Source organism: Scardinius erythrophthalmus, assembly GCF_964197995.2.
Source record: "Scardinius erythrophthalmus genome assembly, chromosome: 14".
Lineage (NCBI taxonomy): Eukaryota > Metazoa > Chordata > Actinopteri > Cypriniformes > Leuciscidae > Scardinius > Scardinius erythrophthalmus.
Genome location: NC_138234.1, coordinates 21,332,949 through 21,360,272, shown reverse-complemented (window position 1 = coordinate 21,360,272; position 27,324 = coordinate 21,332,949). Strand labels below are relative to the sequence as shown.

At 39.5% G+C, this 27,324-nt stretch overlaps 1 protein-coding gene across 2 annotated transcripts in view; it reads left to right on the top strand.

Annotated features, from left to right (window-relative positions):
- The first annotated feature begins 1,181 nt into the window (after positions 1-1,181).
- nfia (nuclear factor I/A) overlaps positions 1,182-27,324 on the top strand; it is a 151,419-nt gene continuing 125,276 nt past the window's right edge. For both annotated transcript variants that reach the window (XM_081384919.1, XM_081384918.1), the window contains exons 1-2: positions 1,182-2,009; positions 6,527-7,055. In XM_081384919.1, the coding sequence (XP_081241045.1) occupies positions 1,983-2,009; positions 6,527-7,055 (556 nt within the window). In that variant the 5' untranslated portion in view covers positions 1,182-1,982. The remainder of the gene's footprint in view (positions 2,010-6,526; positions 7,056-27,324) is intronic.

Here is a 27,324-nt window from a genome sequence, read left to right as displayed (position 1 = left end):
GGCTCTTTGAAATATCAAAATCCTAGATATAAATAGGCGTATTAATTATAGACATATGCTGTTAAGGAACCTGTCAGCCGCATATCAATACGTTCATGACGGGGCTCACAGAAGTGAAAGATGATACTGAAAACATTGGTGCTTAAACTGGCCGTTTCAAAATATTGTAAAACAATACTGATCACGTGCAGATAGAAATACTACTATAGGGTCTACTTGGGGTCGAATAGACATTACGTGAGCATGAAGAAGAAAAAAACATTGGTTTATTGCAGAATGTTTTTGTTTTTTTGTTGTTTGTTGTTGAATTAGCTAAGCGATTTGTCCTGAGAAATTAGTTCGTTTTAGTGAATCATAAACATTGCGCGATCAGTATAGTACGATTAGCGTACTGAATGAATGAGTTATTTTTACTTGATTAAAAACACTGAGCGCGAACAATGTATTCCGATTCCCGAACGAATGACTCTTTTGAGCCGACTCTTTTTAGTGAATCAACTACATACAGCGATTCCCAGACGATTGACTCGTTTGAACTGATTCTTTTAGTGAGTCAAAATAATTATCAATAAGTATGAATCTCGCGTACTTAGTAAAGTTATTGCCTTCGTCATGCCCGTCTCGAAATGTAGCAAGAACTGTAGGTTAAGGCTCGTGAGACTTCATTAATTTACTGATTGGTTGCTCGTCTTACGCATTAAGCATGTCGCTACAATCAGTTATTTTTGTATTATTAAATGTTGTTACATTTTACTTAGTGTTTTTAATATGTATTTAATATGCAGGTAGAAGCAGTTATTTGATTGCACTTTGCCTAGGCTACTGCGCTTTTTGCAAGAATTGCATTACATTTATTTGCTGATATGTTAAATCTGAAAATGATTTTATAATTTGACGACACACTACTGATGGCAGTGAATGCAATACGAACGTCTTATTATTCCAAACGTTTCTTTATGTAAAGTAGCCTACTCGTTTATTTAGGCTTTGTGGTAAAAATTCAGTGCATAGAATGTCAAAACATGCAAGTTAAATGCATTATCACACTTTCTGCATTACAATGCTTCATGTTTACGAAGTGCAGCGGCATTGGGAGTGCATATTTCTCCTGTCCCGCATGTGTATGACTCTCGTGCCGATATTGAGGGCGCTGTGCTGATGGGAGAGCCCAAGAGTTTGAACGGGAGCTTCGTCTCAGCGGACTCGAATCGTGCGCGCTTCACTTTTTTTTCCTCCCTCTCTCTCTTTCTCTCTCTCTCTCTCTCTCTCTCTCAGGTCGAAACTAACCACGACACAAGTGGCAGCTTTTGCAACAGGGGGTTTTAAGGATATTACAATCTTCCTAAGCATGCCGAGCCCTCCTCGCTGCTCGTAAATCCGCTTCAGTTTTGCTTCGCACCGCCACATGCCTCACGGCGGATGCAAGCGCGCGGCGCGGCGCTATAAGAGACAGCGAAGAATGAATCAAACGCGACTTTTGTAACGCACCGGACAACTTTTTCTATCTTTTTGTTTCTATTCAAATGCCCGCAAGATGAAATAATCGCTCCTTTCGGCGGTTCATCACCACAGTTTCACTCATGGCTCTATGAAATCTCCGTGTACTGTACTTCCATCCATCCGTCCGTCGTCGGGACTTTTCTCTTTGCTACAGTTGATGATAATGCCGAAAGTTTGGATATACGGCTTTAACAGTACAGTACAGTAGATGTGTGTAACTCGAGGCGGGGTTAAAGTTCAGCTCTATGGAGCGCTGAAGCGTCGCGCGCACTTCGCAGAGTTGGAAATGTGAAAGCAAGAAGCAAGGCTTTATTTTCCCTCTCTCCCTTCTTCTCTGTCTCTCTTTTTTTTCTCTTTTCATACACACATATACATACACAGCCCATACATCCACACATACACACCCTCACTCACACACACACATACACACACACACACGCACACACACAACATCGCCTATTCAAGAGTTAAAACCGACAGATATGTATTCTCCGCTATGCCTAACACAGGTAAGTGACATTTTCGTCTATTATTAACTCTGTTTGTTGTATTTGAGCGGTGTCTTTGGCCGGGACAGCACGGATAGGGGCTAACCTTTGCTTAAGACAAGTTACTTAGTGTGTAGTAAGGCATTTCTGCTCTGACAGAGCCAACTGAACTACCACATGGCGTATGGCGCCCACCTCACACACACATATATGTTTCTTATGCACATTTATACACAGTTGTATTTTATTCTAGCCGCGTTTGCGTATGGAGAGACGTTGATTTTATGTAGCAAGTTAAGCTTTAAATAGTGCTGTGCATGAAAGAAAACGTTACTCTAATCCTGCAGAGTCAACGTTATGCACTGTTGATTTGGTTACACTGTTAAAAAATAAAGTTATTTAACAGTTTCAGCAAAAAGAAAAAAGAAGAAGAAAACTCTGTAAATAAGTTGCTTTAGGTTTTTCGTTTTTTTGGAAAAGTGTTTGATGTCAGGTTTGTAAGTTTTTCAGACCAGTACACTGGACTTTTAAGTTCTTTAAAGCGCCAGAAATCTAAAGAAATGCAAAATAAAAAACTCTTTGCAGGACTTTAAAAGTTTCTACTGTGACATCAGACTGTTTTTATTGTTGGTTCTATTAAGGAACTATTTTTTAAGAGCATGACCATTTAAGTTTAAAACAGCACACACACCTTTAAAGCAGAATTGTCATATTTAGTTGCTTTTTACTATTAAATATCAATACAACTATGCCGTTTACAGTTTTAACTTTAGTTTAAACCAGCTTCTAGCAATAATTCTGCTATCTTATATGAGACTTTTTCTACTCCAGTCATCAGAAACTCTTTGATTAGATTTGTGCAAACTTCGCTGTCATATATATATATATATATATATATATATATATATATATAGAGTGTAATCTAAAAGTTAAGACTGTTTTAGCTTTGGTGCTGTCATGTCTGATAACCTAAACAGTAAGATTATGAAAGCATAGGGCTGTTTGTTTGTGGCTTTATCATACTTTTGTAATCGGCACAGAATAAAAACTAAAGTGGAATAAAGTTTAACAGCAACCGAGAGGGTTAAAGGAGGTTTAAAAAGAAATCCAGTCGTTGTCTGAATCATGGTGGCAGGTGAAGTGAGGTGACAGGTCTGGAAAAGCTTGTAGTGTTATACTGTAGACTTGATGTGATTTTAAACTGTTTGGTTAAATGCGTTTTATTGAATGCACAAAACAAAGGAGAAGGCCTCAGTATTGTGTCACGTATAGGGCCGTTCTTTTGACCATGTTAGTTACAGTCTGTTTGGAGACACTGGAGAGGATTCATGCGAAAAAGGACAAATTATGTGTAATGTGCACAGAGAGACGAGCTGAGAAAGCTCAAACTTTAAGTCGTCTTTTCATAGATTTGATAATGCAAGACTTGGATTTGTTTGCAAAAGTTCTTTTAGGGCTTATTTACTTCTGTTAATCCATGCAGAACCGTAGGGAAGCTTTTGATAATTTGTCAATCACTATAAATGTGACACATTATCACTAACTGACACCTCACATAAAAACTCACATGTAGCTCATATATTTTATTTACTTGACTATAAATATTTGTTACTAACAGTACTTATTAAAAATAAGTGAAATGCTAAATTTAGAGGAATAATGTAGTTTAAAGTCTTACAAAAATTTCATCTTTTTTTATCTTTCTTTTAAATTAGTACTAATGTAAGTAATATGACAGTGATATTATTAAATGTCTAATAATCATAGTTGTATTGAAGATAATTGAGACGGACCATTGATTTCCTCTCTGTTACGGTGTTAAGGCAGTATGATGTCTACTTTCTCACTCTCTCTCTCTCTCTCTCTCTCTCTCTCTCTCTCTCTCTCTCTCTCTCTCTCTCTCTCTCTCTCTTTTTGTGTGTGTCGTCTGAGTGCCAAAAAAAATCACGTCTTTATGTAGCTGTCATTTCATAGTAAAATCCTTAAAATCAAAACACATTTTTCAACTCCTTCCTATATTTTAGTTAATGCTGAAACGTACTTTTATCTCTTGCGTTAGTTATCGAATACCTTTCAATGTATTAACATCACGTTAGTTGTCTTTTTAGAGACGTGTGCATTCACATTGTCTGTTTTTCGTACTATTTTTTACATGCGTTAACACTCTCTTGTCTCTTTTGGCCACGAGGCACTATTGTTCCCTGCTGAGGCCTTACTATAGGACAGCGAGGTTCAGCTTGAAACACTTTAGGAGTCTGGAAAACCCTGACATGCTAACCAGACCCTATACTGACACTCAAGCACGCTCCTAAACGCAAAGAGCTGTTTGTTTTGCCACTATGAGCAAGTATCTTCCTACAATTCAGTTTTCGTAAATTGCTAGAATTATAACAAGAAGAAAACGCTCTCATAATGATCTCAAACATGAATAATCTGCATGTTAAATTACGTTCTGTTGTGTATCATTCACCACATAATTCTAGCAATCGTTCCTTTTATTTAGAAACACTGCTAGAGAACCGCAGAAAGTTAAGTTAACCATGTTTTTACTGTAGAGAGCTTGATTCTCGTCTGGAGATTTTCCATATTGATTTTTTTTACAAGTGTAGACAAGTCTGCAACAGATCTTTTTTTATACTATTTTTTATAAAAACACATAATATATATGTATAAAAAGCCACAACCATAGATGATATCAGTTATTAATCACAGACTTTGGATTAAGTTACTTGGAGAGTCAGTTGAAGGCAGATAAGGAAATTCATTCGCTGGTTTAAATGCAGGATGAAACAATACAGTTTTTATGCCTCGGAGGCAAGGGAGTTTGATTCTTGAACAAGACAGGAAGGAAACAATATGATTAAACATATACATTTGCTTTGGTGTCTCACAAGAGACACACAGACATTGTTCCGTACACTATAATAATGATATATGCTTCTGCAAATCCTTGATTTCCTCTTGTGTAACAAAAGAGATATGGCAATATGTATCTATATGGAGTCTGTTGTTGAGTCTAAGACTTACACGCAGTAATCTTACACAAACAGTGCCATATTAATTTTAATCTGCACAGCTTACCTTCAAAATTATGTTTTTTGTTGTTGTTGTAATATTTATTTATTTTTGCTTGATCGTATATTGTGATTATTTTTAATTACGATACAAACATTAGCAGCAGTGCTTGAAATTGGCCCGAGAAATTAATTTAATTAACATTCCTAAATTACTCCGAATTAATTGTTAAATTTCTAAAGGCACTGGTCCGAGGCCCAGCGCGTTATATTCATATCTGTGCTTATTCAAATGAAATCTGCGCTCAGCACATAGTGCACTTTGCTTGCTGGCAGCCCTCTCGTACTCGCACGGTCGGTTTTGGGACACGATGCAGGGCTATTGCTGTTTGTGGAAATGTTATTCTAGTGATTGGCAGTCTGCCATTATTCTCTCTATGTAATAAAAACCCTGAGTTATTTTCTGTGTAAAATCCCAAATTATTTCTTATTAGAAACCACACGTTATTTATTTGCCCAGTTATTAGGGTTTATTTGTTTTTTTCTTTAGCCAATAAAGAAGTGGTCATGCAAGCCTACAGATAAAAACTGCACATACAGTATAGGCTTTTTATTATTTTGATAATTGCTCAGTCGAGCATATGTACAGTTTTAAAAATGCTTAGTTTATTTAATAATATTTCCTTAAGTTTACATTATGCAGCTTTACTAAATAACTTCATTTCAGGTGATACAGTAATATCCTGTAAATATTTTAATATTCTTCTCTTTGTAGATTAAAATAAATCCCTGCATGATTATATCCTCCGCTAGACTTCGAGTGTGTACAAAGAGATGCGTTAATGTTGCGGCCGATATTTTGCTGGTCTTTTTGTCATTTTATTAAAAAAATTGATTTTCTGCCAGGTTGTGCACCAGCGGCAGGTGTAGGGATCCCAAAACCCGGCACAATCTGCCCCGCACACACTCCTGTGTGAAAACAACACACTCCTCGCTGATAGCGAATGAAGTAGCGCGGTTTTTGGAATCGTGTGTGCATTTTTACGGAGAACAGATAAAAATAGCCACTCCAATTTTCCTGGTCGGTTGTTGCTTTTTCTCGGCCCTGGCATACCCCTAAAGACCAGCATTCTTGCCAGAGAGCCAAGATATGTCCTAGACGAGCTACACACACACACACACACACACACACACACACTGACTGCCCTGCTCGGTTCACAGAAACACTCCTGCTGTTGAGGGCCGTTTTTCAAAATAATCAAATGGGATTTTATGTAGATGCACGCGTTTAGCTTTCATGGTGTCTGCTGTGAAAAATCTGTTTTTGTTTTTATACTTCACCTGGTTTGAATTTTTCTTTTTTCACAGTTTCTTATTTGAAAAAAAAATTGTGATAACTTTTAGTTTACGTTTATATTTTTAAGTGTTTTGCTTTATATATATTTTTCAGGATTTTCTGAAACCTGAACTGTGTTTCATAGCGTCCATCTGGACTAATTTCTGCTTCCTTGTCCTTTTTCGCAGGATGAATTCCATCCTTTCATTGAAGCACTGCTGCCCCATGTGAGAGCGTTTTCCTACACTTGGTTCAACTTGCAGGCCCGCAAGAGAAAATACTTCAAGAAGCACGAGAAGCGCATGTCTAAGGAAGAGGAGCGAGCCGTGAAGGACGAGCTGCTCAGCGAGAAGCCGGAGGTCAAGCAGAAGTGGGCATCGCGGCTGCTGGCCAAACTCCGCAAGGACATCCGGCCGGAGTTCCGCGAGGATTTTGTGCTCACTGTCACTGGGAAGAAGCCCCCTTGCTGTGTGCTCTCCAACCCTGACCAGAAGGGCAAGATGAGGAGAATTGACTGCCTGCGTCAGGCGGACAAAGTGTGGCGCTTGGACCTGGTCATGGTGATTTTATTCAAAGGTATTCCGCTTGAAAGTACTGATGGCGAAAGGCTGGTTAAGTCTCCGCAGTGCTCGAACCCAGGGTTGTGCGTGCAGCCGCATCACATAGGAGTTTCCGTAAAGGAGCTCGACCTGTACTTGGCCTACTTCGTGCATGCAGGTAAGTCCCGTTTTGAATTCACTAAATCTGTTGCGAACATCATGTGAGCACAAAAATGTATATCGCAAATTATTGATTGTACTTTTTTATTTCATTTCATTTTTATAATAATAGAAGTGCGGCCTGTGCAACTCAAAACTGAATCCTCTGCTTCCATTCTGCCACGGTTTTCTCAATGAAATAAAACATGCAAATTGAGAAGGAAAAAAAAGACATTACGTGTTAATACGTAATTAATTTGAGAGTGAATTTTCTGTTTATGTCAAAAATATAACGTGACTATTTCATCCTAATTGCAAAGTCACTGCACAATGTAAAAACAGAACAACTGTCTGTCGAGTTTCCTGTGGAAAAGTCCAGTGCAAATATTTGATTGAGCGACTGTTAATTGGCAGAAGGCGGCAGGGGATCCATCCTGCACTGACAGCGGCACAAACACAAGCTTTCTCTTGGAAGACAAGAAGCGCACTTTGTTTCGCCAGGCAAACTGAGCACCTTAATTACACTCATTTCCTCTCGCGCGCAAAATGTGGCAGTGAAGTCTGAGAGTTGGCAGCGTGCGCATCCGCCGTTCCTTGCGTTCCGTGCGGACTCGACTTGCGCTTTGATGAGGTGCCGATAAAAAGAGGGAAAACGCAGTGTAACCCGAAGACGGCGGAGATAAAGCCGTAAAACGTGAGCTTTAGCGCTTCGTAGGCAAACCGTGGTATCTGGCAGACGGCAGGTGGCAAAACGGGAGCGTGTGAATCACTTTGACTTGGTGAGAACACAAAGGCCCGGAGCCTTTGAGCTTTTTGTGAGGATAAGTACGACACAGTCACAGAAACGCGTTTCCCCGCGGCCCGCCGAAATCCTCAGTTTTGATGTTCTGAAAGCCTATTCAGCAGGGAGCGTCCTGCTAACATCCTAATCTGCGAAGTTAGGTTTTCTTTTTGATTCGATGGTGAATAAGAGACGTCAGCGAGAGAACAAGAGGAAGAAAGACGTGGGAGTCTCTCTCTCCTCATCTCTGACCTGCACACAGGCCGATCAGGTTTCCTCCTCTGTCTTATTTAAAGCAGTGGAGCATTGCTGGAGCCCCCTTGATTAAAAGCCATCTGAAGAGGGCCTGACCTCATACACAGATGGTGAAAGTGGGGCTTCTGAGAGGAGCTAAAGTCAGTAATTAAATTTATCCCACAGTCTTGCCAGGGCAAAGGGGTTCAGGCCAGCAAACACACCCACTTCATCTAGACAATAGCTGAGCCACCTATCAATATTAGCGGACATTGCTGGAAAAGAACATTTAAATTCAATCCAAGTAACCAGAAAACTCAAATAAAGTAGCGGAACAAATGACTAGTTTTTCATTTTGAATTTCTTAATGTTTGCTGTATTTTTTTTTTCCCTATATTTTTCTCATTAAAGAGTGGTGTAGGGATGACGTCAGAACCCGGAAGTCTAATTCGCGGCTGGTTCCTTTGTACTTCTCAGTTCTTTCAAAATGTCTTCAATATGTTTGAACAATACTATTGTTCAATAGTTTTCAATAATTGCCCTATAATATGTAAGTTTAAGTTTGTATTTCCCAATTCTTTAATTTTTTTTTTCAATATTTCCCCTATAATATGCAAGTTTAAGCTCATATTTCTCAGTTCTTTCAGTAGTTAAAAAAAAGCAATATTTTTTAGTTTTTCCTATGTGTAATTTTAAAGCGTTAGTTTACCCAAAAATGTTTATTCTGTCAATAATTACTCACCCTCATGTCGTTCCAAACCCGTAAGAATTTTTTGTTAATCTTCGGAACACAAATTATTTATTTTATGAAATCTGAGAGCTACGCAACTGACACTTTGACGCTTCAAAAAGTTCATAAAGAGATTTTAAAACGAGTCTAAATGAATTGAGCGGTTTTAGTCAAAATGTTCTGTAGAGACTCGATCGCTTTATATGATGATTGAATTTAGGCTTGTATTTTTCAATTCTATCAATATTTGTCATTATTTTTGCACTAATGATACATTTTTTTTAAATTATGTTTCAATTGTATTCTCATAATATGTACAGTGAGTTTGAGTTTGTATTTCTGAATTTTTGCAATATTTTTGCAATATATCCCTTAGGATATGTGTTTGAAAAACACTTTCTAATTTCAATAGTCGTGTGGCTTATTGTTTTAGTCAGATGTTATAAATCTTTGTACAAAAAAGTAACATGAGAAAGACAGAAATGTGTGTTCACTGAGGCCTGGGGACATGCAACCATGGCTAATTTACGGCAGGAGCACTCCACACGTGGGCGAGGTCACGGCTTAAGATGTTAGGGTCGTGACCCCATCTTCAAGGCATTTGACCCCCTAGATAAACATCCACTCCCATTAGCAGCCAGTCAAGCGGAGGGCAAGCTTTGGTTTTGGGTTGCCCTCTTGACCTCCTGTTAAAACAGGTGGTTTTGTTTGGGCCACAGAGTGGTGTGCCATTTAAACCAGCCGAAAGGGGCTAATAGCCGTGGAGACCCAGATTAGCATTACACCAGTCATTGTTTCCTTTTAGCATTGGTTGATTAGAAGTATATGGATATCAGGCAGTTTGTGTTTATTGTTTGTTTGCAAAATTGTAGAACCCTCTGATCTTAGGTATTTTACATTCAGATCTCTGTGTTAGGCTATTTATTTATTAAGTCATAAGTTCACAATTCTTTCCTCACAAGCTTTATTTATTTATTTATTTATTTATTTGGCATTTTAATGTACAAGTTAACTTTAAATTAGTTTTAAATATTTTAGTAAAAAAGTAACAAACTATCTAGATGTGAGATTAAGATTCAGCTCCTGTTCAAATTCAGGTTTAAGTCTAAATAATTACCCTCGTCGAAAAAAGAAGGGTTTTGTTGTCAGATAATTACATTGATGCATTAATGAGCGCTTATTTTGATGAAAAACTCAATTAGAGTTCTTTGAATTCATTGTCGTGATATATGTCACTTGTTGTGAACTGTAGTTGTGTCTCATTGCAGTGTTTTCAGTCTCACTACACAATGGAAGGATACCGCTGGAGCAGATAGATAACAAACGCGAGACCAGGCCCGTGTGTACATTTCCAGCCAGGCTGATAGATATTTATACTGGACTTACCTTAATTGACCTAGAGCCACGTCGAACAAACCGTTTGCGTGTGTAATGTTTGTAAAGACGTCTGACCCACTTCCATGTGAGCTCTTAAACAGATTTACTGTACAGTGTGTCTTTCAAAACTAGTTAGCTCTGATGACGCATGCTCGAGGCGCCCTGTCATAAGTTTTGTAAATTCGTATTAAGTTCTGGGAAGTCGGCTGAAAGTTTTTGCAAGGGCCGAGGCAAAGCCGGTCAAGGGCTACAGTAAGCCGGTGGTTCGTTGATTTAATTTTTTTTTTTTTATGCCAGTAACTGAATCCACTGATATCTTCAGGCTGACTTTTGGCACATCTTGTGTTACAGCCGTTTTATATTTCTCTTCCTTTCCACAGGCTGAGGAATAACAATAATTTGGATCTATTTAAGGCGATTGTGGGATAAACCACAGCCTTTGTTGTGGTTACTGCAGTACACATTGTGGGCTGAGACCTCCCCACCCCCTCGCACCCATCCTTCCCTGCTTTCTGCCCGCTAAATCCCACCGACCGGCCCTGTTACTGCAACAATGACCGTGCCACTGTGCTCTTTCACACAGTACCATTCATTAAAAATGAGGTTGTCGGCCATTCATAAAAATACATTGTCATGTTATGACTTTTCTGCCCGGATTGTGCAAACTAACCCCCCTCCACCACCTTGGCAGAGTCGCAGTGATGAAGGACCAGCTCGGATCCAATGATGGGATTCAAGCACAGTCCGTTTTAATATCATTGCATTTGACCTCCTTTTGAACCTTTTTTTTTCCTCCTGCAATGTGATTGGATTAAACGAAGCAGATGGTTCTGGGACGGGAAATACTGTAAGATGTTTGTTGCACAGCCACTTGCCTTTAGTGGGTAGGCTAAATTTCTCCTAAACCTGATTGCGAGGCAAATTCGTGTAATCCGTTTAATGTGCATTGTCAGTGTCGATCTTTCCTAGCAGATTTGGACAATGTTAGTTGGCGCCCAACGCGGGGTTTTTAGATGTCAACAATGTCGACCGTGCATTAATGCATCTCTTTCAGTGTCGACTATTGTTGTGCTTCTAAAACGATTGTCTTTCTTTCTTTTCCAATGTGCAAAAGATGCAAAATTCGTTTAAAATGCAGCTCATCACACTCCATTTCCTCTCTGACATAACGGCGGCCTGGGGAGCGCGGTGAAGGGTTTCGAGAACGGAGGCAGTGGGCAGTAATCTAGAGCCGGCGTGAGCGGTACACCTGTGCACTGGGCTTACTGCTGTCCCCCTGTGTAGTGAGGCAGGAAATGGTAAGGGGGGGTTGGCACCAGTCAATTTTTGCTAATTAGTTTTGTATTAACTCCTCAGTCGTCCCAGCGCACGGCCACTGAGAGAGAAATGGGCCCCGTGATGGGAGCTCGGCTATTTTTATTTTTATCCTCCTTTATTCACACATTTATTTAATGCTGCTTGTGTTGGAGTTGCTACAGATGACTTTGGTGTATGAGAATGAGTTAAGTAGGCCCGTATGGAAGCCAAGCTTTTTGCGGATGCTGCGAAATTTTGGATTTAAATAGCGTAAAATGTGTTAGGTCATGTGTGAACTTGAATTGTTGTCGAAATACCAGCAAATCAGCTCTGGCAGTTTGTCAGCTTAAAAAATAAAGTTAAATGCTGGAAAAGGTACGTAATGAGGGTATTTGTTAACAAAGCTGGACGATTTGAATAGTTAGAGCGTGTATGCAAACACTTCTTGTTTTGTTGTCGAAGAGTTTGAGCCATTCGCAAAAGAACCAATGCAATCTCTCCACAGCGGTCAGCTTGCGACACTGGAGTTTGATCGGCATTTTAGTACTTATGCACGAATGGTAGCCGTACGGATAAACGATGGAAAGGCATTGAACGGTTTTTCAGGTTTTGTTGTTTGTTTCTGCTTTTATATTCGCAATTCTACTTGTGTTTACCGTTTCCTTTAGTCCACGCATGGCTCGCAACAACCTTAGCTGCATCAGGGAACTCTACGCAGCGTCTGCTAACAGATCACACTGTTTTAGACTTCCCGAGAGTAGACATCTCGTTCATTACAGAACAGCAACTTTAGCTAACTTCTGAGAATGGAGCCTTTGTGAGTGCATGCCATTCAACAAGAGTGCCATTGTCTTAAAACCCAGCCGGCAGCAAACGAGGCATTGCGAGGCCTTTGCCGGGAGAAACTTTGATTGTATTAGGTCTTGATGAGGACTTCATTTGAATGGTGAGCAGACAGCTCATGTGTGTCTCAAGTAGAGTAGGAAACAGTTTTTTATTTAGTATTACTTCACAACAACACCCTAAATTTGTCAACTGAGCTGCATGTGACACATTTGAATTGAGATTTTATGTTTAATACGCTGTTAACAGCAATTTAACAAAGGTGAAAGACCTTTGCAGTCTGTATCGGCCCAAGTGATAGGCAGGAATGTCCATTCAGCACAGAACGAATGTCGTAAAACAAATCCCAGCCAGCAAAAGCCTCTTAAACTGGGTTTAAACTGACAGACTGAGCTTGCTTCATCACTAAATCTCTGCTCAAACTGGATCTCTTCCTCGTCACGTGATGTGAAGATTGATCTGCGTTAAAGTGCCAGATCGGTACGTCACTGCCTATTGATCAGTGTGTTTGCAATGTTGAGCAACGTGCGTCTGGATCTCACAAACCAGCACACTTTATGTTGGTAAACCATTTTGTAAACACAAATTCACCATGATATTTAACTGTTTGCCATAGTTGGCGCCCTAGTGATATCATGAAAGGCCCACTCCCACTGCCAAGAGAAGAATGCAGACCCAGTGATTGAGGCAGGGGCGGCATTGTACAGCGGAATATAAAGGAGAGCGCAGACATGAAACAGGACAGCTGTGACTGTCTGTGGGGGAAAGTTGCTACAGATGGTAAAAGAAGTGGAAAATAAACTACCGTATGGCTGGTAAAATATAGAAGAAAGGCTGGGGGTGTTCTGCCGTACAGGATCCTCTCATGCCGTCGTTGTGTGCGTGTTTCTGGAATTTTATGCGTGTCTGTGTTAAAGGGAATATGTTACCACAATTGCTTGGCTGTCCCAATACCCGTTATGCCCATCTGCTGCTGAGCAATGCACAGATTTAGCGCTTTGCGTGGTCTGTGACTGACATGTGCTAGTCACGCAAAATCCCTCCGTTTCCACTGAATTTCATTACATTATTTTTGAATTAGGGATATTAGCACAGTTATGGATTTGAGTACTGGAGTATGAGTATTTCCTAACTTTAGGTGTCAAGTGTGCTTTTTAGAGCAGTATTACTGAATGCAATTGTATTTTAGACTGTATTGTAGTATGTTATCCTGCCACAATTGGACTTAAGTTTGCATTCAGGTTTAGACCAGGTGTTTCCCTATTTTTGTCACAGAGGGTGAAAGTCTTTCTGACCTATCACTCCAACAAGTGAGCCATTTTACAATTACAGTAAACATGTTTAAGGGACCATTAGTCTGCATTTCCACCTTTAAGAAAATAATCTGGACTATAATGTAGGCTAATAAGTAAAGATCGACGATAATGTTTTACCGATACCAATTATTTTTAAGCGCCTAATAACAGATATGTAAAAACGTAACTTAATCTCTAACAATAAAAGCATAATAACATTTTGAATGCTTGGAAAAATATTATTATGATGATGATTATTATTATCACTGAAAATAATACGTAGATATATATGTGAAAAATATCTGTACTTTTAAGTACTACTTAAAGTTTGTCATCTCTCGATCTGTCTATATATATTTATAAATAGCAAAACTTTTTAGTGTTTTTCTTAGAATTGCAGCACATTTGCCAACAAGGCTTATGCTCTCTAAGCAAGGTTGTTTGGTATTTGTTGTGTGTTTTTTTGTGTGTGTGTGTGTGTGTGTGTGTGTGTGTGTGTGTGTTCGTTCATATTGTCAGATGTTGTTTTTAATTATTGAATGCAGGGGGAGGGGGTTGGGCTAAGTATGGAATTGACTTTAAATTATTGAACTATTTATCCCCAGAACTGCCCTCAGTCCCTCCATCTGTCTGTTTTGCAGAAATATAAATAAATAAGCAAATAAAGATAATAAGGCTATGGCACACTTCTAGCCAGACCTCGAGTTCTGGCACGATTCTGTTCCTTATTTCTGAGGCGCCCCTTCAGAAAAAAACAACAACTCCCAATTAGCCTGATCTGGATAGAATGTAAACCTCGTCCTTTTAGTATCATGTTTGGAGGAAATTCAAATGTCGTAATGAAAGAATGTAAAACATTTTAACCTCCAACCTGCCCCTTTCAGTCGGCTGCCGTCCATCAACTCCCAGGCCAAGCGCAGCAACATGGGAAGGGATATTTTTTGCCCCCACCATGTGTTTGGTGTTTTAAATAATGTGCTTAAAATGATTTGTCTTCATTTATTCAGTCAGAAACTGAAGATACTCTTTAATTAGCGGTGATAAGAGCAGGATCTCTAAATCATTCCCTTCCGTCTAGTCGCTCCCAGACTTGCCGAGTGAGTGAGTATCACTCATTAAGAAAGAGTTTTAGGGGGCATCGATCCATTAGTCATGCATCTGAATAACACTAACACAGAAGTTTTTGTTTTCGCACCAACAAGGGATCGTCGGGACTCGTTAAATTGATCACGAAGCGCGTATTCTTCGGGGCTGCATTTCACCCACACTTCCAAAACTGTTTTCACAGACAAAACAAAAGCACCACTTGATTAGCTGTGAACCATCTGGGAACGGGAAGCTGTGTGACCAAGCTAATTGGTTCGATTTGAAAAAGAATGGGACAGACCCTCTCGTCGCATGCGTGTTTGAATGAGACCTCCTAACTGCAAGTTGTGTTCCTCACCCCTCCCTCGTCACTTTTGTTATACATTCCTGGTGATGAGCTCCAGTCTGATGCGTCGGTGCTGGGAAACCTCTTGCTCGTGGGGTTTATATTACTTCACAGTTGGGAAACAGCTGGCGCGGTAGAATGTGGCACTGTGTTGGGAAATATAGAATATTGTTTAGAGATTCTTTTGTCAGTGCTAATCGAAGTTGACAGTGTTATTAATGGGCCAACAGTAGTTGAAGGCATGCAACGTGTGATCTGTTGATAAGTGGAGGGCTCAATTCACAGTGCCACCTGTCGGCTGTGGTCATTACAGTGATTTTACCACGATTTAGAGATGTTTGGCAGACATAAACAGAAATGTTTTAGAATTCGATTGGTATGTAGTCACAAGCTGTTCCCAACTAAGTTGGGAATTTCATATGAAAATGATTTCAATATTGCAAAAACTGTTTGCGAATAAAGTAGTATTTACATCCCATGTGTTAAAGACAACCAAATTGTGTCAATAGTAGTTAATCATCTGAGCGACTTATTCAGTCATTTTTTTATTTATTGACTTTTTTTGATCATCTTGGAATTTATTCGGTAAAGGCGTTTCCATAGTAATTAATGCGCAAGTTTTTTTTTATAGCAAAATTATTAAGTATTTTAGAAATAATTGTTTTTAGCTCAAATTTGGAAATCTTGGCGTTTCCATCCAGCATTTTAAAAAAATATATATTTTAGATGTTATATATTATTATTTATTTTATTATATACTTTTTATATTTTAAATTTTGTATCTATTCACTCTATATTTATTGTAGTTTTGCTGCAACTTCAATAGTAATGTCATTAATCTGAGCGAATTATTCAGTCACAATTATTTGTGCATATTTTGTATTTTTCTCTTGTGCATTTTTTTTTTCAGATTTAGAAACGTTTGTTTACATTGAGCATTTTTAAACATATATTTTAAATGTTATTTATTTTTATGTATTTACAATAATGTATAAAGTTTGTGTGTATATACACGTATATATATATATTTTTTTTTTTTCTCTATTTACCTTTTTTAATGTTTATTGTAGTTTCGCTGCGACCTCATGTACACATAAAAGTGCATAACAAACCCAGCGCTGGGATTGCATTATCTGTGGTAAAGGCGATCGCTGTCTGCCACACTTGTTAAATACACATTTCAGCAGATAAAAGTCAATATTCCAAGAAATGGTACAGGTATGGAGCACTTCCTGTGGGAGATGCCAGACATGAGCCTCCCACTCATAGCTGCAACTCACATTTGCTGCAGGCCATGCTTTACCCCACTGTTGGGTTGGGAGGAGCCAATGTACGGTTCAAAGTCAGGAGCACAGAGATAAGACAACAGTCAGACTGAGGAACTGTGTACTGTAACCAGCCCAACTGCTCCTTTTGTGGCCACACAGGCGAAAATGAGCAATTAGGATTTTTACCAGCTCTTGACTTTCACTCCATTCCCCTTAGTTATTATCTTTTTTCATATGATATCTTTTCTCTCTGTATAGCATGTAGAGTTGCGATATGTGCAGCAATTTTTGGTTGATCAGCTAGCTTGTATTTGTGTTGATTGCTTCTCCATCTCATTAACCAAGACTTTAAATATTCATATTTTCTAGAGACTCACTGATATTGAGTTTCTGGGCTGATAATGCTAGCTGCTAATTTTACTTCTTGCATTTTACCCTTTCAGCTGCTTTTTAACTGAAACTGCAACAGTTTTCGTGTATTACGTCATGAAACAAACATAATATTATGAAAGGCCTTTTCATAACGCAACGCAAGACAACATCAAATGTAGGGTTTAAATTAACCCTAGCTTAAATTATATTTTCACTGGTTTTAATTTTCTTTTAATGGACAATCATTTTAACGTGATTAATGAAAAATAAAGATTATTATTTTAAAAAGTAATTTGATTATAGTAACGTAATAAAAGAATCTGTGCTATTTATTCAGTCACATGACTTCGACATGACTTTTTTTGATCATCTAAGGTTTTATTTAATAATGGTGTTTCCATCGTAGTTTATGCGCATGTGAATACACATAATTTTTTTCAAAATTCACAAAAAAAATTTCAATTTTTTTTAAAATGCGCTTAATTTTAAATCATACATGTTACAGTGTTCAATTGAACAAAAAATTGTTGATAGTTGCAGCCCTAAATCTTTTTAACAGATAATAATAAAGTTTGCAGAGGAAAATAACATGCTAACATGCTAAAACACTCAAAATGATGGCGTAAGCAACAAATCATCGCCTAGAATTATCAGCTGAAATTCTACTTTTGATATTAATACGTTATTTTTTTCTCCAGAATTATCTGTGAATAATACATTGGCTACCACAGTTGGTGTGTAGATTGTGAAATAATCTTCACATAGTAACATGCTAACATGCTAAAAAACACTCTAAATGATGGAGTAAGCAACAAATCACGATCAGCTGTAATTCCAATATTGGCATCGTTAATAATAATGATTTTTTTTCACAATTATCTTACAATAAAACATTGATCACCACAGTTGCAGTGCAAAACCCAAGCCAGAGAATGTCCTGTTGTCGTATCCTTTCTCTGGTGGCAAACACACACACACACAGGGACACGTGCTGCTCCGCTGTTTCCTCTGTCCTGGGGATTCTTCTGCCCGCCGCTCTGCGGCTTCCTGCTAATTAAATTCCAACGCTGTCCATTAGATGGATAGAGTGAGCGCGCTGCTGACTCAACACAGGTAGGGCAGCACGCCGTAATGGGAAGAGGAGCTCAAGTGCCCAAGCAATTCATTTGGACCCCATTTTACACATCCCTGGGTCACCACATGCTTTCAAGGGTGGAGAGAGTGAAGAGAGGAAGCGGAGAGGGGTGTATAAGCTAATGTCTTCCAAATGCTTTAATTCAGAAACAGACGGCACACGGAGCTGTGTCCTCTAAAACGTGCCGAGGTCGGAAACGCCTTTACTTGCATTTGTGCGGTCAGCAGTGTACGGTATTGTTGGTATCTGACGTCTACGGTTTTGTAATGTCGCTAAACCAGCATAATACCAGCTTTTAAAAATGATTATTTTGGTTTGCAGGCTGAAAACAGACCTTTTAACTTTTCTCTACTGGATTAGCTAGGAGGAGGTCATCGAAAGGGCTTAAATGAAAAAGCCTGTGACCAGTAAGGGAGCAAGCGACGAGATGAAGTCTGTAATTTGGTTGGTCAGAGTTTGGATGGAGTCCCAGACTGACTTGGTTGGATGCGGTGCTGGATACTACGCCGGGCATGGAGGCAGGGCTGTCGATATGTCATATGCTTTTACACACTTTCATGTCAACATCAGTGTTTGCTTCAGTCAGAAGCTGAGTTGACTGAATTAAAGGAACATGGGGTAGAAACTGAATTGCCAGGGTTGTGTATTTCAGTTCAGGCCTGAAATATCACCCTCTTCTTATTCTAGATGCAGCCAGAATTATTTGGACACATTTTCTCTCAGTGCAGCTGCAAAAGGGATAAAAAAGACAACAAAATCAGATATGATAATATTACTGCGATCAGACCTACAGAAAGTTTCACTTAATTAAATGCCTTGATATTTAAAATACTTATTGTTTTGTTTTGATAAGGGACTGCAAGTACTACTGGAAAAAATGGATAGTAATCGATTATGAAAACAGTTGTCAGCAGTTTTCATTATTGACTTTTTTTCATCCCAACCTGCAGCCCTAGTTTTGATTGATTTATGCATACTTAAAAATGTATACCTTAACCAATTACGAATTCTTTTAGCATTTTAATGACACCGAGTCCTTGTTGTGTTTCTTCTGCACTTTAGCCGCATTTACGCATTCCCATGAACGAAAGCTGCGACGAACAAAACGCTGATTGAGCAGGAAAGAAACATCGAAAAATTAGAAAAAACAACAAAACTTTCCCTTTCCTCCTCTTTTCACATTAGCATGTGAATCGCCATTCATTCATTTATGTTCCATTATAACCTCATGAGTGGCTGTTTCTATGGGGCCGGCCCAGCGAGAGTTGCACACTAAAGCTTTGGCAAAGATTTAGTGTCAAGCGAAAAGAAACTTCTTTTTTCCGTGCACACCTTTTTCTCCCTTCAGCATCGGTCAGGCCGAGGTGACATTATGCGTCAGACTATCGCTCAGGCAAAAAGCCACAATATGTCAGTGCCCTGCAGGGAGGCACAGGGCACAAGTGAAGTTGGGGGGGTTCAGTGGTGATTGAAGAGGGAGGGGTACAGCTGGCTCCCCCAGCCTCCCCATTCCCACACTCTCATTCCAATGGGCTGGTTTGTACTGGTATATGCTAATTCACCGTTTGCCTAATTAACATCTAATTTGCATAACTTGTTGCATCCCCCACCACTTTTCCAAAACAATGCAGGCCGACTGAAGAGACCTAATCCTAAGCGTTTCTCGTCAAGATAAAAGCAATCTGCAATTTTAACAAGCCTTTTCTGCTCCACAATTAAAGCGGCCCATTAAAAAAACGCAGTTGAGATGCGTACGTCTCCTCTACAAGATGTAACATAATGTGTACTAACTACACATCATGACATAATTTCATAATAGAGTATGTCACACTCAATGTGGAAGGCTTTACCTTGAATCTCATACTAGACAATCAGCATTTTATAATGCTTCCCGTCCCCAGTCAGGCCAGTAGTTCAGATTTCTAGTTGCCCTGCCAACTTTTTCCATTGGCCCCAACAACTTTTGCTAGTAAATGGTATATTTCAACCCATTTTTACTGATGCTATCAAGACAAAACCTTTTTAGTTTTAGGAGTTGACAAGAAGGATTTGCAAATGTTGAAGTTTTCAAGGCATAAAAATGCAAAAAATCCTTATTGTTGAGCCATGCCTTCTATATTTAAACTAATCTTGGGTGTGAAACATGAAAAGACTGAAAAGAAAAAAACAGCCATGTTCTGTCTATTACGTACCAAATGCCGGTTTGGCTGCGATAAGTATGGAATGTAGGAGAAGTTTTAGTAGTCTTGTGATTCAAACCATATGCGTAGCCCTTCGTTGCTGGCGTGCTGTCATATCCCGCAATGAAGCGTCAGGACCACAGTGCTTCTGGCTCCTCATACTTGACGTTCAGATAAACCTCAGCTTTTCTCCAAAAATTCGAGATGCACATACTCCAAAAACCTCTAATTTTAATTCTTGTTTTTGGATGCCATCTCTCGATGCGTAGGCCTCTGAGTGCTCGAGGTCATGTTCCAGCGTACGTGCATGTATGTTTCATCAATCAGAAAGCCGAGAGCACCGTTCGAGTTCGCTAGACAAAATAACCGCCGCGTTTGTCTTGTGTTGCATTGAAAGTTTGCGCTTGCTTTTTTCACTAACCCACCACTGCGGTTATCCCGGGGCGAATGCCACAGTAATATTTATACCCCAGAAACTGGGAGCAGATACATTTGTTCCTCTGGCTTCTCTTTACGAGTGCTGCACAAAGACTGGTGGTGCTTGAGGTTTTGGAAATGAAAGGGAAATGAGTGGGGAGTGTTCTGGTCTGGCCTGTATATTTTCACAGGCCTTCTGCACGAGGACCGCTGTGCCTCTTTGTGCTACCGCAAAACACATGAAGACAAGTGCTCGGTTCTCCACCCCCACCTCTCCAGCTCCTGACATTTCCACAGTGATTCAGCATACGGGCGCTTGGAGAAGGAACGAAGTTTGGTTCTAGTTTCTGCTTGGGATAGGCCTCTAGGTTTATTTTCTCGAGCCGCAGAAGTCCACAGGAGAACGAGGAGGGGAGGGAAGACAATGAGTCTGCGTGACCAGGCCTGACAACCATAATTCAGCTGCCTCCCTGTTTGTTTTTGCCCTTAGAGAGATTCCTCAGCGTGCTTTCATGACACCGAAAGTTACTGCGCGCTAGAAGTTGAGCTAAGCAGTCCTCGGTGTGTGCTGTGTCTGCTTCAAGGGTTCAAGAGAAGACGCTTTAGGTGCTGTAAGACCAATTAAGCAGCGTCTTTCATGACTGGCTTACGTAAACCTCCAAAAGCCCTTTTAGAGTCCAGCAGCTCCCTTTTTCTAGTGCTAATCAAACCTCAACACAAGCAGCTCAATGTTGTGATGTGTTTCACAATGGCACTTCATTCAGTCCCAACTTCACACAGAAATAAACCTCAGTCAGCTTCAAGGATTCGTCTTAAATTCACATTTTGTACGATTCTCTTTCTTTTGAAGATAAGATACATTAGCTTGATGGCTTCCACTGTGCCAGGCCTCGATACGAGACTTTCTTTTTGGATTAATGGGATATGTGGGGTCTGTTCAAAGCGGTCAATGGAATGACTGAGTCTTTGTGTAATGTGAATTCATGTATTCAGTTATCAGAACAGCATGAGTCATTGATCTGTTTATGGCTATATGATTCGGGACGGTCGTCCTAGCGAGAAAGGATTGTACTGTAAATATCCGTCAGCTCGACTGGGAATATCCGAGGCAAATGCTCTCTTCCCCCTCAGGGGTCCAGCCTGAGACTTGACTCTATTTATGCATGGCTGGTGAGATGGACGTGGCACCAGGATGACCGGTTCACCCTGGAGTGTTAAAGAATACATTACAAACAGATGATTGTTTTACTTGTTTGAAACGTAATTGGTATTTTCTCACTTGGACCTGCCTTAGTTTATGACATAGCAATCTTTTTTTGTTGCCATTTTTAATATACAGAGACAGTAAAAACCAACTGATTTGATTTATTTTATTCAAATATATTATTGTTATATATTACATTTTTTATTTCATATATTTAATATTTATATATAAATATTTATTTTATTTTACTCTTATGTAAAATGTAGCCTATTTATTTAATTTTTATTATTATTATGATTATTAAATCTGATACTTGGTGGCTTTACACTTAATTTGAGGTGTTAGATGGTTCATAAATTGATTTTTTTAATAAACTAATTGTAATTGACTACAAGAACCAACATTAAATTATATATTTGTCATTTGTCATTGATGTAATTTCTATTTTTATTTCATTTGTGTGTGTGTGTATATATATATATATATATATATATATATATATATATATATATACACACAAAATAAATATAATGATTCATGTCATAATACTACTACTTATAATAATAATAATAATAATAATAATAATAATAATAATAATTATTATTATTATTATTAGCAGTAATATTGTTATTATTCAGGTACTTCATGGTTTCTCCCAAATTTGAGGTGCTAGGTGATCCACAGTTTTTATTGTAGTCGCATCTAAAAAAAGTTGGACAACCTTTATTTCTCAAATACAGAGACTTCAGATAAAGTGTTACCAGCTCACTAGCTGTTCCCCACTGTGCTGGCACTGTTTGCGAAAAATAAAAAGAGTTTGTATAGGAAAGCCCATAAAGTGAAACATGAGGACATGATTTGAGTCAGTGCGATGTCATTAGATTAAACTCCATAATTAAACCGAGTGCAGCAGTTGAGCGCGCCGGGGATGTCACAGAGGACAGATCCGCAACAAACAATGGCGAGAGAGAGAGAGAGAGAAAGACACCTCTCTGGTGTAAAGGAAGATGTTTGAGAAGATGCCGCTGTTGTCCCGCTCAATATTTGCACTATACAGAGGTCTGTATCCTCTCAGCTCTCACCTTATTTGCTCGGGAAACATGGAATTATCTCCTTTTCCCCCTCCGTCCCCCTGTGCAGCACATGATATTTAATCCGTCATCTTTGTTTTCAACAAACACGGCGCAAGCTGTTGCTGGCAGGCCATGAGGCTCAGGGCCCATCTGGAAAGCGGGCCGTGTGCAGGGGAATTAGAGGGGAATTTAAGTAGGGGTTTGCTTGGGAAAGCCTGATAACAGTGCAGTACCATGGCCTGTTGGCATCACTGTGGCTTCTCTCCACCCCCCTTCCCAGCCTGCGATGTATTATTGATGCTGAAGAGGGGAGGGGTTTGATTGAGGCTTTTGTTTTTGTTTGTTGACGTTGCTGCATCGTTTTGTGTTGAGCTTACCGTTTCTCAATAGCGAGGGATGGCAGGGGAATCCCCTGGTTTCTCATTCTCAAGATATGTTGGAGCTAAAATGACTTTGGTTAAAGTAGCAGCGACGCACGCGTATGTGAGATCGATCAGCTGGCATTAGGTTTCCGTCCCTGTCCTCGTCATGCATGACGGCCTGTGATGAATGTGGACGCACCAGTAACATGTGCGTCTCAGCTGTAGTCGTTCCCATGACTTGAGCCTCCTTTCAGTGCTCTATCAGCCACCGGGCTACATGTTTCTCAATCTGTATCAGGATTAAATTGATAGAACATGCTAACGGTGGGCTCTTGAAGTCCGGGCTTTAGTTCGGATTCAAAGGATTAGCTTTTGATTTGTTGAAATTGATTGGAATTAGAATCATTGCGACTCGGCGTGCAAATAAATATGGAGCTTGATTCTCACGGTTTAATCCGGGGGAGAGAGAGAAAGATTATAACGGTTTATTTGAACATCTGTTAGCAATGAGGTTTCGATTGTAACTAGATTTTTTACCTTATTACGAGGGAAATGCTGTAAATGCCTATTAGACGACTTATAATCGCCGTTCTAACAGCTACATATTGCAGAAATTAATCCCAGCAAGGAAATTACTGACTAAAATTTTTGATAGTGAATTTTTAAATTTTTTGAATGACAACAAAGATGAAAAATTTCATATCAAATAATTGAATTATTATTATTTTAATTTACATAATACTATATAAAATATGAAATTTGAGAAAATCAAAGGAAAATTAATTTAAAAGACATTTGTGTCAAAAGACATCAAAACTATGACTAGAACAAAAAATGTACATATTAAAACAGAAAAATAATGTTTTTTTTGTATAGTCATGGACTCTTTCAATGATAACGAAGATGAGATGGAAAACGCACATCAGTAGCTCACGTTTTCACAACAAAGACAGTTATGGGTGTTGCCAAATATTGATACATTTAAATAATAAACAAATAATTGGTTTAATTTTGCATTGTTGACATAGTTTCATGTCAAAATTATTATATAAATAATATAATATTATTATATAAAAGTTATATTTGTTGGCTAAAAGCTGATGCCATTTTAGTGCAATTTATAGTAAACATTTTATTCAAATAATTGAATATGACATGACATTATATTGACCAATTTAAAATATTGACAATGTGCAACTGTGTAAGTATTAACTTTAGGATTCATTTTTTTGTAACCATCGATCCATTTCTTGGCTTCAAGTCTGTCGTTTCTACGCTTACCGTGAGGTGCAAGAAATACCCGTCATGTGTTAAATTTTTCGCTGCCTTGGGGCTCAAGCTACTTTTGTTCTTGTGGCATGCCATGCCAAGTAAACCCATCTGCATCAAAGTGTTATCTCTGTGTTTCTGTCCTGAGCCTTCTGGCATTGCCAAGCCATTAAACTGTATCTCCACGCAGCTGAGCCTGTTCTATAGCCGTAATAAGCGTTACAGCTATTTATTAGAGCATATTTCTGCTTTATTTATCAGTAATCGGTTGTGAAGGTGCTAGCTTATAAAGAGAACCAGATGTAGCACTCGTTTTTATGCCGTTATTTCTATGGTCTTGTTTTATTGACTTGTGTTTGTTCTTTTGAGGCTCATTCAGTTCAGATCATCGAGCAATTCCTATAAAAAAGCCGTGTGAAGTAGTGGACGATACGGTGAAGAGGCCTGCAGGGCTGTGAAACTTTAGAGGCATACGTGACAAATCCCCCAACCTTCTTCCCCCTTCTCTCACGCCCCTCCTTTTCCTTCCCTGCACTCTTTCACCCGAAGAGGGGATAAGTCTCTGATGAGAGCCAGACCAGTTTAACTTGCCCCACCAGGAAAGCTTTTTCCCATCCTTCTCTTTCTCTCTCCATGTGTCTTCCTCCTTCTTTCTGCATCGAACCTTTGTTTGCAGAAACTGGGTAAAGCAGATGCACTCCTCTGGAAGACGCCCAACTCTTTTGGGGGCTTCTGGGAGCTGACTTTTCGGCTGGTTTTACCCCGGCCACATGTTGCCTTTTGCATGTGCGTTTATATATGCATATATGCAAGTCTGCAGTTAATTCGTGAAAGCCGTAATTTTGATGGAATCTTTGCCGAAATTTTACTGCGCACTCCAAAAAAACCTTCGCAAACACGGTAAATGTTTAGGAAGAACATCTAGTCAAATCGAGGCTGGTTTTAGGTTAACTCAACCTGTATCGGATTAATTTTCCTCAGGGTTTCGTTTTTATGTTTCACTATTTTTAACTTGACACACCATTTTAAAAACATCAATACATGTGACTGAGTCTCCACTGCACACTTTCGAAACAATCTTCGCAAAATACATTGGGCCATATCTTGCACCCAGCGCAATTGACTTTGTACACAACGCATGTATCATTCCTATTTTGCACCCGTGCAAAGCGGACTTTTCCCTCCACAGATGCACGTCGGTAAGTTAGGAAATACACTTGCGCTCCCCAGGGTGGTTCAGCGCAAAGAGGAGGCGTGTTCCGGCGCAAACGTTCCTTCATGCTATTTTGCAGGTTTAGAAAACAATTGCGCCACTAACCAGGAAAAAATAGTTTAAAGTCAGTGGCGCATTGCGCATGTTATTCATATGCTATTTTAAGGGCGCATGCTTGGCCATAATCAATGTAGCGTGTGCACAACGCGCACTTTGATTCTCTCATCTACACAGAAGCAGCCGTTTTCATTTTTGCAAATCATACATTATTACAATAGATAGATAGATAGATAGATAGACAATTTATTATAAAAGCATACTAGCTTACACAATTACCCAAATTATCATACGCCTGTTTAACCGAAGTTAATTTGGGTGGGTTTCTCCATTTCAATGTAACTTCTCTCTCTTTTACGGCCGTGACGAGAGCGTTGCTCTCCTTGGCTGTGAACCGCTCCTGGCACGCGCCTGGCAAATCCGCCATTACAATAGCAATCCGCTATGGAAAAAGCGCGTCTGCTCTTAAAGGGAATGTGAGATGACGCTCTGATTGGTTTATTTCACGTTACGCCCAAACCACACCTATGAATAATGAAGCTACTTCAGACCAACCCCTTTTAGATTTGCGCCGGGCGCAAGAGTCTATAGCCGCTTTCCGACCAAGTAGTTACAGGAACGTAGTTCTAGGAACTGTCCACTTCTAAACAGTTCTAAGAACTACTCTCCCCCAAACTCGGTTTTGCTGTTTGCGTTCGCACTGGCCAAGTGGCCATAGGAACTGGTAGGAGGGGTAAGGGAGTGACGCAAGCACGGTGACTTTTATTTTGACGGCGCGACGGACCTTTATTTTGGCGGTGCTGAGAACGCCAGAGCAAACAATGCTCGCATTCTCTGTGTTCATTAGTTAGCGATCTGTCTAACAGTACGGTTTAATATGTTATTAGATAGAACTGTTATAGAAAGTAGACAGTATATGAAAAAAAAAAGGTTATTAGCCTATACCGTGTGGTTGATGTCCAGTGTTGCTAGCTGGGCAGATAAACATAATCATGTTTGGCTTGGTCCCCTCAAAGTTGCGTTGGATTTTCTCTTCAGCATAAAGGTTTAGAGACCCATCTATCTGTTTTCCATGTTTGTATAGTTAATGGAGTAAATATATAGGCTATAATCTGTGTTTACATTCTAGCTGTTTTAAAAATGGCGGGTGCTGGTGTTCCGCGTGCGTTCGTCAATCAGCGTACACTAACGTCACGGGTAGTTCCTATAGTGCTGGTTTAGACCCTACTCTGAAGTAGGACCTAAATTAGTTCCTACAAATGGAGTTCCTAGAACTAAAATCGTTTCTAGTTCCTGCGGTGCGAACACGCCGACATCCGGGTACTTTAGCCAATAGTTCTAGGAACTGTGAAAAGGTTCCTCCGGTCGGAAAGCGGCTATTTATCCCGCTGGGAAAATAGCAACAGCGCCCAAGACCCGCCCACAAAGTTACTTGCGCTTTGCACTTGACACTTGCGTTTCAGATTGTTAAAATAGGGCCCATTAAGTGTTTAGGAAGAATGTCTAGTCAAATCGATGCTGGTTTTGGGTTCAACTAATCCTTATCGGAGGCACTTTTCAGGGGGGGATTTATGTAAGACACATTCTTGAATTGAAAAACAAGGTCTCTCATTTTTATGTAATGCTGTTTTTAGCTTGATGCACCATCTTAAAAATATCCATAAGTGTTTGTCTACACATCCCACGTGAATTCGTGAATTCCAGGGTAAATTTCACTTGAAAAGCCTTTGCTCATTATCATTGGACGCTC